The sequence below is a fragment of the Capra hircus genome, chromosome 13 (assembly GCF_001704415.2).
Source record: "Capra hircus breed San Clemente chromosome 13, ASM170441v1, whole genome shotgun sequence".
Classification (NCBI taxonomy): Eukaryota; Metazoa; Chordata; class Mammalia; order Artiodactyla; family Bovidae; genus Capra; species Capra hircus.
Genome location: NC_030820.1, coordinates 16,952,015 through 16,967,843, shown reverse-complemented (window position 1 = coordinate 16,967,843; position 15,829 = coordinate 16,952,015). Strand labels below are relative to the sequence as shown.

The 15,829-nt window shown below is 39.6% G+C and overlaps 1 protein-coding gene across 7 annotated transcripts in view; it reads left to right on the top strand.

The window, feature by feature from the left end:
* Positions 1–14,192, top strand: part of LOC102175492 (ankyrin repeat domain-containing protein 26) — a 71,732-nt gene extending 57,540 nt beyond the window's left edge. For 6 of the 7 annotated variants that reach the window (XM_018057018.1, XM_018057017.1, XM_018057016.1 and 3 more), the window contains 5 exons: positions 5,863–6,153; positions 6,742–6,959; positions 8,214–8,442; positions 12,441–12,486; positions 13,617–14,192. In XM_018057018.1, coding sequence (XP_017912507.1) covers positions 5,863–6,153; positions 6,742–6,959; positions 8,214–8,442; positions 12,441–12,486; positions 13,617–13,753 — 921 coding nt within the window. In that variant the 3' untranslated portion in view covers positions 13,754–14,192. Of the gene's footprint in view, positions 1–5,862; positions 6,154–6,741; positions 6,960–8,213; positions 8,443–12,440; positions 12,487–13,616 lie in introns of those variants that run through there. The other variant, XR_001918986.1, reaches the window with a different exon arrangement.

The window sequence follows — 15,829 nt, the reverse complement described above, 5'->3', positions numbered from 1 at the left end:
CACAGATTGGTCTATTAATTTTTTAGATTGGACACCAGTAAAAAAGACAGCTTTTCCCTAGATCATTTTTAGATAAAAAGGACACACTCTTGACTCTCTCTGTCTTGAATCCTGGCTGGTGATCTGAAGCTGAGCAGCACAGCATTAATGACCTCAGAGCATCCGTTGTTTTTGGTGACAGATTAGTTGAAATCTAATGGACATATCATGGAGTTCATTCATTTAAACTGTACAGTTCAGTAACTTTGTTGTGTTTAAAGGGTTACACAGGCATCACCACGTTAGAACATTTTCATCACCCTCCGAAGAAATCACCCCGTGCCAGTTTTCCCTTCCTGGTCTTCCCAGCCTGTGAGAACCATGACTCCACTCCCCGACTGTGGAGATGTCCCTTTTCTGGACATTTCGCGTCGGTGGAATCACACAATATGGGATTCTTTGTGACTGCCTTCTTTCATTTAGTGTAATATATATTTTTTAATACAAATTTATTTATTTTAATTGGAGGTTAATTACTTTACAATATTGTATCGGTTTTGCCATACATCAACATGAATCCGCCACAGGTATACATGTGTTCCCCATCCTGAACCCCCCTCCCTCCTGCCTCCCTGTACCATCCCTCTGGGTCATCCCAGTGCACCAGCCCCGAGCATCCGAGCATCCTGTATCCTGCATCGAACCTGGACTGGCGATTTGTTTCTTATATGATATTATACATGTTTCAATGCCATTCTCCCAGATCATCCCATCCTCTCCTTCTCCCACAGAATCCAAAAGACTGTTCTATACATCTGTGTCTCTTTTGCTGTCTCGCATACAGGGTTATTGTTACCATCTTTCTAAATTCCATATATATGCATTAGTATTACTGTATTGGTGTTTTTCTTTCTGGCTTACTTCACTCTGTATAATCGACTCCAGTTTCATCCACCTCATTAGAACTGATTCAAATGTATTCTTTTTAATGGCTGAGTAATACTCCATTGTGTATATGTACCACAGCTCTCTTATCCATTCATCTGCTGATGGACATCTAGGTCACTTCCATGTCCTGGCTATTATAAGCAGTGCTGCGATGAACACTGGGGTACATGTTTCTCTTTCAGTTCTGGTTTCCTTGGTGTGTATGCCCAGCAGTGGGATTGCTGGGTCATAAGGCAGTTCTATTTCCAGGTTTTTAAGGAATCTCCGCATTGTCCTCCACAGTGGCTGTACTAGTTTGCATTCCCACCAACAGTGTAAGAGGGTTCCTTTTCTCCACACCCTCTCCAGCATTTATTGCTTGTAGACTTTTGGATCGCAGCCATTCTGACTGGCGTGAAATGATATCTCATTGTGGTTTTGATTTGCATTTCTCTGATAATGAGTGATGTTGAGCATCTTTTCATGTGTTTGTTAGCCATCTACATGTCTTCTTTGGAGAAATGTGTATTTAGTTCTTTGGCCCATTTTTTGATTGGGTTGTTTATTTTTCTGCAGTTGAGCTGCAGGAGTTGCTTGTGTATTTTTGAGATTAGTTGTTTGTCAGTTGCTTCATTTGCTATTATTTTCTCCCATTCTGAAGGCTGTCTTTTCACCTTGCTTATAGTTTCCTTTGTTGTACAGAAGCTTTTAAGTTTAATTAGGTCCCATTTGTTTATTTTTGCATTTATTTCCAATATTCTGGGGGGTGGATCATAGAGGATCCTGCTGTGATGTATGTCGGAGAGTGTTTTGCCTATGTTCTCCTCTAGGAGTTTTATAGTTTCTGGTCTTACATTTAGAACTGGAGGAATCAACCTGCCTGACTTCAGGCTCTACTACAAAGCCACAGTCATCAAGACAGTATGGTACTGGCACAAAGACAGAAATATAGATCAATGGAACCAAATAGAAAGCCCAGAGATAAGTCCACACACCGATGGGCACCTTATCTTTGACAGAGGAGGCAAGAATAATACAATGGATTAAAGACAATCTCTTTAACAAGTGGTGCTGGGAAAACTGGTCAACCGCTTGTAAAAGAATGAAACTAGAACACTTTCTAACACCATACACAAAAATAAACTCAAAGTGGATTATAGTGTAATATTTTCAAGGTACATCTAACATGTATCAGTATTTCCTTGCTTTTATTGCCCAATAATATTCTGTTGTATGGATGTACCACATTTTATTTATCCATTCATCATCTGATGGACCTTTGGGGTTGTTTCTACTTTTTGGCTAATGTCAGTAATGTTGCTGTGAACATTTATGTCTAAGTTTTGGTGTGACCATATTTTTTCATTTCTTTTGGGAATACAGTTATGAATAGAAACGCTGTATTACACAGTAACTCTGTTTAACCTTTTGAGGACCTGCCATACTGTTTTCCAGCATGGCTGCATCATTTTATATTTTTATCCAAAGTATGTAAAACATTCCCATTTCTATACATTCCTTTCAACACTAGTCATTACCTGTCTCTGTGAGTATAGCCATCCTAGCAAGTATAAAGTGGCATCTCGTTGTGTTTTATTTATCTCTCTGAGGAGAGGACAATGAAGATTGAGTTCTAGATTGGTAACTACTCAAAGCTACCCATCTCTTTTAGAATTTCAGTAAATTGAGATGAGGTCAAAAGTCTGACTTTGGTAATTAAACTATTTCTAGTTATTTCTTATAGTTCAAATCACATGTCTCATTGCTTACTAGTCTTCATTGTTTTCAAACTTGAGCAGAAATTCTAAGGAGTCATACCTGCCTATTTGTAAGAAATTGTAATTGAAGGGAACCCTGAAAAAACTTCTTCCTGAATAGTTCTTAAGTCTTCCTTCTAGTTATATGCTTCTTCTCATCAACATTGTCATTAAAAATCTCACCCTTTATTATATTCCAGTTTATGAGATCAGTTTCTACCTGCATTTAAGTTATGTTTCTTTATTTTCTCTTTTTCAAAAATCAGTTTTCCTGTTTTTTCCTAATCAGCTTTAAGTTTAGTGGCTTCAATAAACAACATTGGTTTCGTTCAAAATCTACACTTAGGAAAAGGTGGCCAGGACGGCTGGCTTATTGTCCCCTCGGCTTCAGGTGGGGCAGCTCGAGGGCTAGGGGCTGGAATCGGGTGAAGGTGTGTTCATTCCCATGCTTGATAGTTGGTATCTGTGGTTGGCTGGACTTTGGTGAAGGCAGACGAGTGAAACACCTACCCTGAACACCTAGGCTCTCTTTGCAGCCTGGGCTTACTCGCAACATGGAGCCTGGTTCCCAGGTTGAGAGCCAGGCAGAATCTCTGTTGCCTCGTCTAACCTCGCTTTGCAGTTCACACAGCATCACTTTCATCATCTTCTGTTCAACAGGAGCAAGTCACTTATACTTGGCCTATATTCTACCTTTTTTACAGAATAAAGTTTTTAAAACTAATGGGTACATTTAAAAACTAGCACAGTTACTCACTGGCCACAATTTTTTTATATTCCTTCCAATGAAAAATACCCTTTTCCTTACCCATTCCCTCACAAGTCTCAGTTGTTAACAGTGTCAGGCCCAGGCTCAAGTCGAGGTCTTACCATCTTCATCAGGTATAGATGGCACATGGGGGTGAGGTTTCTGGGTGTGATTTCTAGAGTGTGACCCTGTGAGCACAACCCTCTCAGTACTAAGACTTGAAAACTAAAGGGGCAAGTTATCTGCCACCCATACCCCCACCATTCTGCTGAATGGCTAGACTCTCCCATTCAGAAACAGGAAACGGGAGGCACCATGGTCCATAGCAGCTCTTAGGTCCAGTTTGGTGCTGCCAGCTCTTTGATGCGGACTTGGTCCTGCCCATAGGAGTGCTTCTCCTTTGCTCTACCCTCTGAGCTCTGTGTGCTGTCCTTTTCATAAGAAATGACCTCTGTCTGTAGCTGAATCATGTTTCTTAAGCCAGCTTCCTCTTTATTGAACTTCTAAGAAAATCCCAAAGGCCTATTCTCATTTGTATGTCTTGGTCTCTGTTAGGCCAAGCACTGTTTTTTTGCTGCCAAGGTTCTCTTTAAAGCTTTTGGTGTCCTGTGAATTGGATTGGGCTTCACATCATTGGAGAGGCTACCCTCACAAATCTTTTTTGAGAGAAGCTGTGCACCTTGGGCTTCTTGTGAAGCTTTGTAGGATGATGCCTTTAAAATTCTTATGCCCTTAAGATCTTTAAAGGAATTTGAGGCACCACCTTAAGTTTTTCCAGGGTCTTAATGAAGGGTTTTACAGTCTACAGGCTTCACCTTTAGACCATGTTTTCCTGGCAGCACCCTAGATTTGATCTTAGCCCAGAAGCTGTTTCTCTCTTTAGCATCATGTGACCACTGCACATGTGGAGATGCTGTAAAGGAGATAACAGATATTGAACCCAAATATAATTGAGCCTGGTTCCTTTATATTTAATAGTCCCCGCCCCTTTTTTTTGATAGCTTATCCCTCTCATTGACGTTACTTTCAGCTGGTTCGTAGCAAGAGTCTCCCTTCCCCTGTGTTTCAGTGTCATTTTTTCCCCTTGCCTAGAAGCTGTCACCAGCAGCCTCTTTAAGGGCCATCAGGATTCAGTTTACGATGTCTTGAAGCCCTTTGGGTTTTCATTTCTTTCTCTGCATCCATTCGGATCTCACCTACCTCCAGGTTGAAAGGCATTCTCACATCTTTTAGTTCTTTTTTAATGGCATTTTTAATATCAGTATCTGTACCAGGTATTTATTGCCAGCAAATTGTACAATAAACCACGTCAAAGCCTAGTGGCTCAAAACAGCATTTACTTTGTTAACGTATGTGTGTTGGGGCAAGGCTCAGTGAGTGAGGCCAGCACGTTTCTTTTCCAGTTGGCATCAGCTGGCATGTCGTGAAGGTGGGGACCAGAGTCATCTGAAGATTAGTTCATGCACATGTCTGGCAGTTGGAGCTGGCTTTTGTATGGGACATTAGTTGAGGGTGGTCAGTGGGGACACTGACAAGGTGCTCAGTATGTGGTCTGGGCTTCTTTGCAGCGTAGTGACTGATGCTAAGGGTGAGCTTTCCCACAGAGCAAGTCAGTTTCCCCAGACTCTGTCCAGTAGAAATCAGTTACTGAGGCCAGCACATATTTAAGGGGAGGGAATTTCAGAGAAAAGTGTCAAAGAATTTGTAGACAGTTTTAATACCACTACCTCCACTCACCTCGACTCACCGAGTAATTATTCTGTCTAAAGGAAAGTTCTTTGCAACTCGGTGTCACTGAAATTCCCCGCAAATTTTGTTTGTTGTTTTGTTTGGTATGTTCTGTTCTGTGAAAAGTAACAAATGGTTACAAAAATGAGGCATTTTTTGTTGCTGTTTGTTCAGAAAAATATATGGATCATCTCACTAAGCTATTAGGAGATGGGATTTCTTTAACCTTTTGAATTACTTTTCTTTGGAATGCAGTTCAAATTAGCAAAAACTATTCATAGTTCAGAAAAAGACTTATGGGATTAGAATCCATATTTGCAAGATTTATTAATTAGAGTCTTATTTTCACAATCTTCTTTTGGGAAGCATTTATTAACTCAGCCCTAGATAACTCAATATAGCATCCCTCAAACTTCTTTAAAACATGGGGCATTAAGATGGGGGAAAGGAGTAAGAGACATTCTACTAAGAGGTGACTTGTAGTCATTTTATGGAGAAAAAATAAAAAAGGGTGTAAAATCAAGTGCAAATGTTGTGTGACAAAGATGATGACAGTGAAGAATATATTTTGTGACTCTTGGTGGTTTGAACTTCTTTCTTGATTCTCTGAGTAATCCCTGGTCCTGCATTCTACAGTACAGTATCTATTTGATCCTGGGTTTGAGTTAGGCTGTGCTTAGTCCACTTGCCTCATTACCAAGCAGTATTGTTTTATTCTTGCAGATTGATGATCTTACAGCAGAGCTGGAAACTGCATCTTCAAAACGTCTGCACCTGGATGCAAAAAATCAAGTTCTTCGAGAGGAGTTATTATCTATGAAAGGAATGCAAAAGAAATGTGAAAAACTAGAGAAGAATAAAAAGAAGTTGGAACAGGAAGTAGTGAACCTCAGAAGTCATATAGAAATGAATATGATAGAACGCAGTCAAGTAGAGCAGTATAAACGGGAGATTGAAGAAAGGGCGAGACAGGATCTCGTAGAGAAATTAAAGGAAGTCAACCTCTTTCTGCAGGTTAATTTGTTCATCTGTCATGTGCTTGAACTCACCTCATTGTAAATTACATTTTGGATGTATACGGCTTATGTGTTTCCTCTACTTCCCTTAGAGCAATTGGTTTGGTAGTTTTCTGGACGGAAGGGGGCACTTGTTTCTCTCTTTAAATATTTCCGTTTCCATCACAGTTATCACCACATTGACCTATCAGAATGATTCTCACTAGAGAATCGTTTCATTTATAAGACCAATTGGTATAAAACAAGACTACAGGAGGAAAAGAAAATATTGTGGTTTAGATCTGGTACCATCCTCTTGAATTATTCTTTAAGTTGTCTTGTTCAATTTTTAAAATTTTAAGTTGATCCTCTTATTCTTTGAATTATCAGATTATATAAGTACCACTGTAACAATAATTCCACTTTAATTTTATAATTCACATTTAATTCACTTCACATTGACGATAATTGTTTTAAACTTCTGCTCTTCTTTTTTTTACCTTTAAAATTGCTTTCTGAATCACTGACTCAAAACTAAAGGGGGGCAAATATCATTTTCCAGGTTAATGATTATTTTTAAAATGTTATCTTTTTAAATTTGCCTTAGATACAAGCAGCATCTCAGGAGAACTTAGAGCAGTTACAAGAGAAGAATAATGCTTCCATAAGAAGTCAGATGGAACTCAGAATTAAAGACTTGGAATCTGAACTCTCCAAGGTGAAAACTTTGCAAGAAGAGTCTCATAAAGCAGAGTTGGAAAAATACAAGCAACTCTACCTAGTAGAATTAGAAGTTAGAAAGTCACTGGAAGGTAAACTAGACAAGTAAGTCAAAACATAGAATCACAGAAAGTAAATTTAGTTCGTTAATTTGTCTCTAAAGCCTAATTTTTATAGAGCGCAGTTCATGAGATTAGCAGGAAGTGAAAGCTAACTAGATGGTCACTGCTAGAGGGCACCCTAAGACAAACTATTAATACTGTGTCCTTTTAAGTTTTACCACTGAGTCTGAAAGGACTGAAGTGACTTAGCGGCAGCAGCACACTGCCTAAAGGCATGCTTGTGAAACTGGGGGCAATTAACACAGGGGTGAAATGCAGGATAGTTCACAGAGTAGCTAGAAATAGTATGGTGACCTGACTGAGGGGGGTGTGGAGGCTGGAAAGGGCAGATGGCACCTCCAGGGCCAAGTCCAGGTTTCCCGACTGTCTGAAAGCAGAGCACTCCCGGGACGCCTTCCATAAGCCAAAGCAGCATACAGCAAAGAAGCAGGCACCCGAGGGCACGTTCTGCTAGTCGAAGCCTAAAGTGAATATGCACAAGTGGAGCACAGGTGCTCCCAGACAGGGTTCAGGGCTGTGGCTTGACACTGAGATGTGGGGTGTGGCTTCCAGGGAAGGAGCCCAGTGGGGCCAGTCTCCCTGCTTGGGGAGCGCAATGCCTGTCACTGCAAAATATACACTGAACCTTTTTATATGAAATCAAAGTCTCTTCAAAAAAAAAATTTTTTTTTTTAATTATCTAAAACAGATGCTGACGTAAGCCTTTCCTAGAAGTGAAGTAACATAAAGTGAACTTTGGAAAAGCAGGGGATGCTTGTAATTGTTCCTGGGACTGTTTTAGCTCTTTTCAATCACCCATTGACTTTCTTGTCCTCCCTTGAGATTGTGACTCTAGATGATTCCTCAGAGCCAAAAGCTTAATTTCTCCGAGGTCATGAGTGAAATGTGTATACAAGGGTGGTGAAAGCAAATGCTTGCAAGTGGCTTTGTGGGATGGGGTGTTTCTTCATCCCTGAACTGTTTCCTGGAGGCAGGTGTGTCCCAGAAGCAGCAGGTGTCATTGTGAGGCTACCTCCCTTTCTCTCTGACGCCCTTTCTCTCCTCTCCCAACTGTGGCTTGTTACTGGAGGAGCCCCAGACACGTGTGTGCTTCTTTAGAGCAAGGTGACAGCTGTCATTGTTTACAGGAGGTCTGCTCTGTGCTTTCAGTGTTCAGACAGGTTATTGGGAATTCCATGTACTATATGGCGACTTTAAAAATGAAAATCATTAAGTTGGTGTTTTCCATCTTCCCCAGGACTCATGAGAGGCTGGCAGTGATCAGCACCAAACTTGAGGTGGAGAAAGAGCAGAACAAATCTTTACTCAGCACTCTTACCACGAGGCCAGTCCTGGAGCCCCCTTGTGTTGGAAATTTCAATAACCCTTTAGTGCTCAATGGAAATCTTACTCCAAGAGCAAACGTAGGTTTTTCTACCTCAATTCCACGCCCTTCGAATAACAGCATGGAGACTTACTTGACCAAGGTTAGTTCTATTATCTTTTGTTCACTGGGTTTCAGATTTCTGATATGAATGATCCTTGTTTTTAATTTGGTAAACTTCTGAATTGTTTATTTGACTTAATGCACACTAAGTAAAAGTCATAATTAGCTGTGCTAATAAAAGAGACCTAGATAGTATATTCAAAAGCAGACATTACTTTGCTGACTAAGGTCCGCCTAGTCAAGGCTATGGTTTTTCCTGTGGTCATGTATGGATGTGAGAGTTGGACTGTGAAGAAGGTTAAGCGCCGAAGAATTGATGCGTTTGAACTGTGGTGTTGGAGAAGACTCTTGAGAGTCCCTTGGACTGCAAGGAGACCCAACCAGTCCATTCTGAAGGAGATCAGTCCTGGATTTCATTGGAAGGAATGATGCTAAAGCTGAAACTCCAGTACTTTGGGCATCTCATGCGAAGAGCTGACTCATTGGAAAAGACTCTGATGCTGGGAGAGATTAGGGGCAGGAGGAGAAGGGGACGACCCAGGATGAGATGGCTGGATGGCATCACGGACTCCATAGACGAGAGTCTGGGTGAACTCCGGGAGATGGTGATGGACAGGGAGGCCAGGCGTGCTGCGATTCATGGGGTCGCAAAGAGTCGGACACGACTGAGTGACTGAACTGAACTGAACTGAATAAAGAAGACAGAAATTTTATAATTTTTTTGTCCCAGAGTTCTTGATTTTAAGAGATACTTACTAAATTATTAGATTTCTTGAAAAGCTGCATTGAAATTCTACTTTAGAAATGAAATCTTACTGCCTAGTATCCAAAAGTATTCTTTCAGATGTTTCACTTCCTTTCTAGTTGATTTCAGTTGGCAATGGTTCATAATCATTTCCAATCTCTGCTGTACCCAATGAAGTTTTTCTACCTCTAAAACAACAGAATGGGAAAGACTAGATATCTCTTCAAGAAAATTAGAGATACCAAGGGAACATTTCATGCAAAGATGGGCTCGATAAAGGACTGAAATGATATGGACCTAACAGAAGCAGAAGATACTAAGAAGAGAAGGCAAGAATACACAGAAGAGCTGTACAAAAAAGATCTTCACGACCAAGATAATCACAATGGTATGATCACTCACCTAGAGCCAGACGTCCTGGAATGTGAAGTCAAGTGGGCCTTAGAAAGCATCGCTACAAACAAAGCTAGTGGAGGTGATGAAATTCCAGTTAAGCTGTTTCAAATCCTGAAAGATGATGCTGTGAAAGTGCTATACTCAGTATGCCAGCAAATTTGGAAAACTCAGCAGTGGCCAGAGGACTGGAAAAGGTCAGTTTTCATTCCAATCCCAAAGAAAGGCAATGCCAAAGAATGCTCAAACTACCGCACAATTGCACTCATCTCACACGCTAGTAAAGTAATGCTAGTAAAGTAATGGAGTAATTCTTCCAATTACTCCTTGTAAGAAAAGTTATGACCAACCTACTTAGCAGCAGCAGCAGCAGCAGCAGCAGATAGCATATTGAAAAGCAGAGACAGTACTTTGCTAACAAAGGTCCGTCTAGTCAAGGCTATGGTTTTTCCAGTGGTCATGTATGGATGCGAGAGCTGGACTGTGAAGAAAGCTGAGCGCTGAAGAATTGCTGCTTTTGAACTGTGGTGTTGGAAAAGACTCTTGAGAGTCCCTTGGACTGCAAGGAGATCCAACCAGTCCATTCTGAAGGAGATCAGTACTGGGATTTCTTTGGAAGGAATGATGCTAAAGCTGAAACTCCAGTACTTTGTCCACCTCATGCAAAGAGTTGACTCATTGGAAAAGACTTTGATGCTGGGAGGGATTGGGAGCAGGAGAAGGGGACGACAGAGGATGAGATGGCTGGATGGCATCACCGACTCGATGGACGTGAGTCTGAGTGAACTCCGGGAGATGGTGATGGACAGGGAGGCCTGGCGTGCTGCGATTCATGGGGTCGCAAAGGGTCGGACACGACTGAGCGACTGAACTGCACTGAGCTGAAGCATAAGTGAATCACTGGCATCTAAACACTGACCACATATGGATGGTTTTTGTTTAAAGGAATCCTGGATAAATCCTTTTTATGAATTAAATAAGCTTATAGTACTAAACCAAAACATTAATTTCTAGTTTTACCTTAACATTTTTTGTCATTTTCTTACATAAATTTTGTCATTTCTTACAAAAATGACATTTTTGTCATTTTCTTTGTTATTTTACCTATAGCATTTTTATTTATAATTTAAAAAGACAATCTTGCTGAGCATTTGTAGAATATTTCTAGATTTGTATTTAATTCAAACATTTAAAAATTATACATGAAGCTCACTTTGTCTCTGTCTTGACATCACCTGGATGAATGGTATCTAAGATGGCAATGATGGGGAGTCTTTAAATTGCACCCAGTTTTCACTGTTATTTCACTGTTGTGATTAAAATATCCATTTCAGTCAGTGCACACAGGTTTATGGTTTTGATGGTGTTTTCCTGATGTTTGTGATGCACAGAAAAGTAGCCCTTGTTAAATGCAGTCTCAGCCTGTTTTCTCATTTGGCTTCTTGCCATCGTCGGAGAGCAATTAAGGTTTCTTTGACAGCACTGCATCTACAGTGGGTCTTGGTACTTGAGAGCTGTGAAACTGCAGGACGTGCTTTAGCTGTGCGGTCACAGCGGGCCTCCAAACACTTCATCACAAGTCAGACACTTCCCCACGCAGGCCTAAGAGGAGGAAGCAAATGCTTGACCCCCGTCCCAGGCGCAGGCTGCTTACTGCACACCCAAGTTCATGGTGCTGTGGGCACATACATCTTTTCAAAGTAGAGATTTGGAACCAAGCAAGCACTTTGGGAGAAGTTCCTACTCCCAAACTCACCCGTTAGGTAAATCTCCTCACCTCTCATAAGGAGGGTAGGAGTATAAGTCCTTACCTTGAAACTTTTCTCCTTCAAGTTCCCTGTTGTGTGTTTTTAAAAAATTTATGCTTTATAAATTAACTGTATCAACTGACTGCTACATATAGGAGTTTGACAATAATTTATTCTTGTTCTTGCCTTTAAAACATGATTTAGTTAGAAAGCTACCATGTCATGTCATGCCACAAGCATTATTAAACTACGTAAGAAGGTTTTACATATTCATTTTCTCTGCATTATAGTTAAAAATTTATGTGTTTTTTCTTAATCTGAGGAAGTAGCTGGCATAGGACTCTGGACTCAGTAAGAAAGTCATTGGCTTTGTTACTTCTTTTGTAGAATTACAAACTTTGCCTAAATCATGGCTCTCATACCTTAAAAAAGTTTTGTTTTGTTTTTTCCGAAGAAAACAACCTTTCTTTAAAAAAAAAATAGACTGTTGTGTGGAACCATATTATACAAAAGTATAAAGCCTTTTAGCCAAAGGAGTGGCCAGAGGTCCTGCACTTGTGACTTCTCAGTTCCACAACCCAGTTATATGTTAATCCTCACTACACACTTTTAGAATAAAAACTTGCTGGTACATTGTTTTCTTATGTATAATTTTCTCACTTTTCTGTGTTTTTGTTATATGGAAAAGTTTAAAGAAAATTGCAAATGTGTTCTCCTTAATAACATTCAACTCAAACTACTTCCTCGATTTGAACAGGAGCCTCACCTAGAAATCAAAATAAAGGTCTCAGGAGTATGTATTTAGGGCAGGAGCTGTTAGGGGGAGAAGATGGTAATCTTGTGGGTCATTCCTAGGATCATGGATCATTCTCTAATTCTTTGAAATTATGTGTACTTGATAGACTGATATTTATTGTACTTTTTATCAGATTAAATAACATTCCATATATATGTTCTCTGTTATTTATAAGCGGAATAAGTAGGAATTTATTTTCTTGTATTTATGTGATTATTTTTCTACTTAAGTAGTCTTCAAGTTAGATCTAGTCTCTAAAAGTATTATTTAAATGTCACATTTAGTAAGCTGTATAACATTCCTATGATAATATCTCTTGCTTAACTTAAAGATAAATAATATTTGACTTATTTCAGATGCGGCAGGAGTTGGACAGGAGTATAACTAGAGAACTAAGAGAAGGTATGTTGCCAAAATGTATGAATTAAATTTAGACATTGATTTCTGAAATACACTGTAAACAATAAATGGCAGTTCTTTCCATTGTTTGGATAACAGATGCTATGTTAAATGTTTTTTTCTTATGCATAGCTAATGAAAAATGTGAAAGCATGAACAGTCATAGTGAAAAATATTCTTCTTCATTTATTCATCATGTTCCATAGTTTAAAAAAAAATCTCAAAAGGTCTATGTATTTCTATTTGTTTCTGGCGGTATCCTTTCTCTACTACTGCCATCGCTGTGTAACTGTCCATCTGCACCCTGACACCTTTCTAAGAAAGCATGGAGTTCATCAGCGTCTCAAGTGTCTGGTAGTGGTTAAGGCTAGAACAGCCAGACTCAAGCAGTCATGTTTGCGTAGCTGTCACTTGGTGGGTGACTTTATAATTTCTGTGTGATTGACTTTGTCACTAGTTTATCTCTTGCCCTCAGGAAAAGCTCCAAACACCTGCATCAATTTGGGTCCTTCCAAAGTAGTTGGCCTTATCTCTTTACCACCTTACTCTGTCCCTTAGCTGTGCAGCTAACCAGCCAGACTGTGTAGGATCCCACAGATTCGTTTCCTCACCTCTGGTCTTTGTACATGCTTCTCCCCTCTGTCTCTCGTACTTTTTCCTGTCCTTCAGGTAGCTACTTCCATAGCACCTCCACCAAAAAGCTGGCAGTATTGACACAAAGCCGGCTGTCCCTCCTGAGTGCTCCTCGTGCCGTCTTGTATACCTGTCTTAGTATTTATGACTCCGTATGGAAGTTGTCTGTTCATCTATTTTGACAGTTCATGGCATTGTCATTTCTCAGGGTGACTGGGTCACCTTCATCTTGTAATTCCAGTGTTTGTCACAGCACCTTAGCAGATAGTTACTGAGTAAATGAATGAAGAATGAGAAAGCCAGAAGCTCTGATACTCAGCCACATGTGGGACTGTGGGCTGATTATATAATTGTAATCTTGTATTTTGTTTTCTGTCATCTATAGATATGTTTCATTTTTCAGAGCACTTAGAAATATCTCAGTTTTTTTTTTTTTTTTTTACTAATACTGAGTTAACTCAAGTATTTTAGATAAAAAATGTAATCCCTTTTCTTTCTAGCTGCTGCTGAATTTGAATCTGAGTCCTATGGATTGTCTCCTCTAGGAGCTACAGATGGATCAAATCTGTCTCAGGACCTGCTTTTGAAAACATCACAAGAATATGTACAGATTTTGAAGAAAAAATATATGATCTGAAAGATAAATAGTAAAAATTTCCCTTCTGGACTGTTTTCATGACATTTTAGTTGTTTCTTGTTAAACATGAGAAAATCTTTATTAAAGGGAAATATTTTTGTGTATGATGAAAATTTATATGGTATTTTAAAAATACTACTTTTAAGTAGTATTAATACTACTTTTAAACAATAGTATCTAAGTACTTTTGATACTAAGTATTTTCTCTGCAGCTAACTTAAGTGATTTAAAAACCAGCACTGTTAAGTTTTCCATATTCAAAGTGAAAGCGTTAGTCACTCAGTCGTGTCCGACTCTGCGACCAATGGGCTGCAGCCCGCCAGCCTCCTCTGTGCTCCAGTATCTTGTGGGGTGAGCTCAAATTCATGTCCATTGAGTTGGTGATGCTCTCCAACCCTCTCATCCTCTGTTGTCCCCTTTCTCCTCCTGCCTTCCATCTTTCTCAGCATAAGGGTCTTTTCTGATGAGTCAGCTCTTCACATCAAGTGGCTGAAGTATTGGAGCTTCAGCCTCAACATCAGTCCTTCCAATGAATATTCAGGATTGATTTCCTTTAGGATTGACTGGCTTAATCTCCTTGCAGTCCAAGGACTCTCGAGAGTCTACTCCCAACACCACAGTTCAAAAGCATTAATTCTTTGGCAGTCAGCCTTCTTTATTGTACACCTCTCATATCCATACATGACTACTGGAAAATAGTGTATATATGTTAATCCCAATCCCCTAATTTATCCTTCCCCACGTTTCCCCTTTCATAACCATAATTTAACTTTGAGATCTTTTGAGTTGGTTTCTGTTGTGTAGATAAGCTTATTTTTATTAAATTCCACGTGTAAGTGATGTGATACTTGTTTTTCTCTGTCTGAGTTACTTCACTTAGGACTGTAATTTCGAGATCCATCTGTGTTGCTGCACATGGCATTATTATTTCTTTTTATGGCCGGGTAATATTCCGTTTTCGGTGTGTGTGTGTGTGTGTGTGTGTGTGTGTGTGTGTGTGTGTACCACATCTTCTTTATCCATTCTTCTGGTGATGGACACTTAGGTTGCTTCAATGTCTTGGCTATTGTAAATAGTTCTGCAGTAAACATTGGGGTGCATGTACCTTTTTGAATTATGGTTTTCTCCAGATATATGCCCAAGACTGAGATTGCTGAATCATATGGCAACTCTATATTTAGTTTTTAAAGAAACCTTTATAGAGTTTTCTACACTGGGTGTACCTAGTTGCATTCCATAAACAGTGTAGAAGGGTTCCCTTTTCTCCACACTTTCTCCAGCACTTATTGTTTGTATATTTTTTGATGATGGCTATTCTGATTGGTGTGAAATGATACCTTATTACAGTGTTTCTGCATTTCTATAATAATTAGTGATGCGGAGCATCCTTTCTGAGCGTCCCTCATGTGCTTTTTGGTCGTCTGTAGGTGTTGCTTACAGAAATGTGTATTTCGATCTTATGCTCATGTTTTGATCAGGTAGTTTGTTTTCTGATATTGAGCTCTTTGAGCTGTTTGAATATGTTGGAGATTAATCCCTTGTCAATTGCATCATTTGCAAATATTCTGTGGGTTGTCGTCTTGTCTTGTTTACGATTTCCTGCACTGTGCAAAAGCTTTTACGTTTAATTATATCCCATTTGCTTATTTCTGTTTTTATTTTCATTAAGAGGTGGATGAAAAAAGATCCTGCTGTAAGTTATGTCAGAGTGTGTCCTGCCTATATTCTCCTCTGCGTTTTACAGGACGTGTCTTATGTTTAGGTGTTTAGTCCATTTTGAGTTTATTTTTGTGAATGATGTTAGGGAGTGTTCTAATTTCCTTCTTATATATGTAGTTGAGTTTTCTCAGCACCACTTATTGAAGGGGCTGTCTTTTCTCCTTTGTATAATCTTGCCTCCTTTATCCTAGATTAATTGACCACAGGTACGTCTATTTTTCTCTGGACTTTCTGTCTTGTTCCATAGATCATTCAGTATATTTCTGTTTTTGTGCTAGTACTGTGGTTTGATTACTGAAGCTTGCAGAGTAGTCTGCAGTCAGGGTACCTGATTCTGTTGGCTCTTGCTTTTCTTTC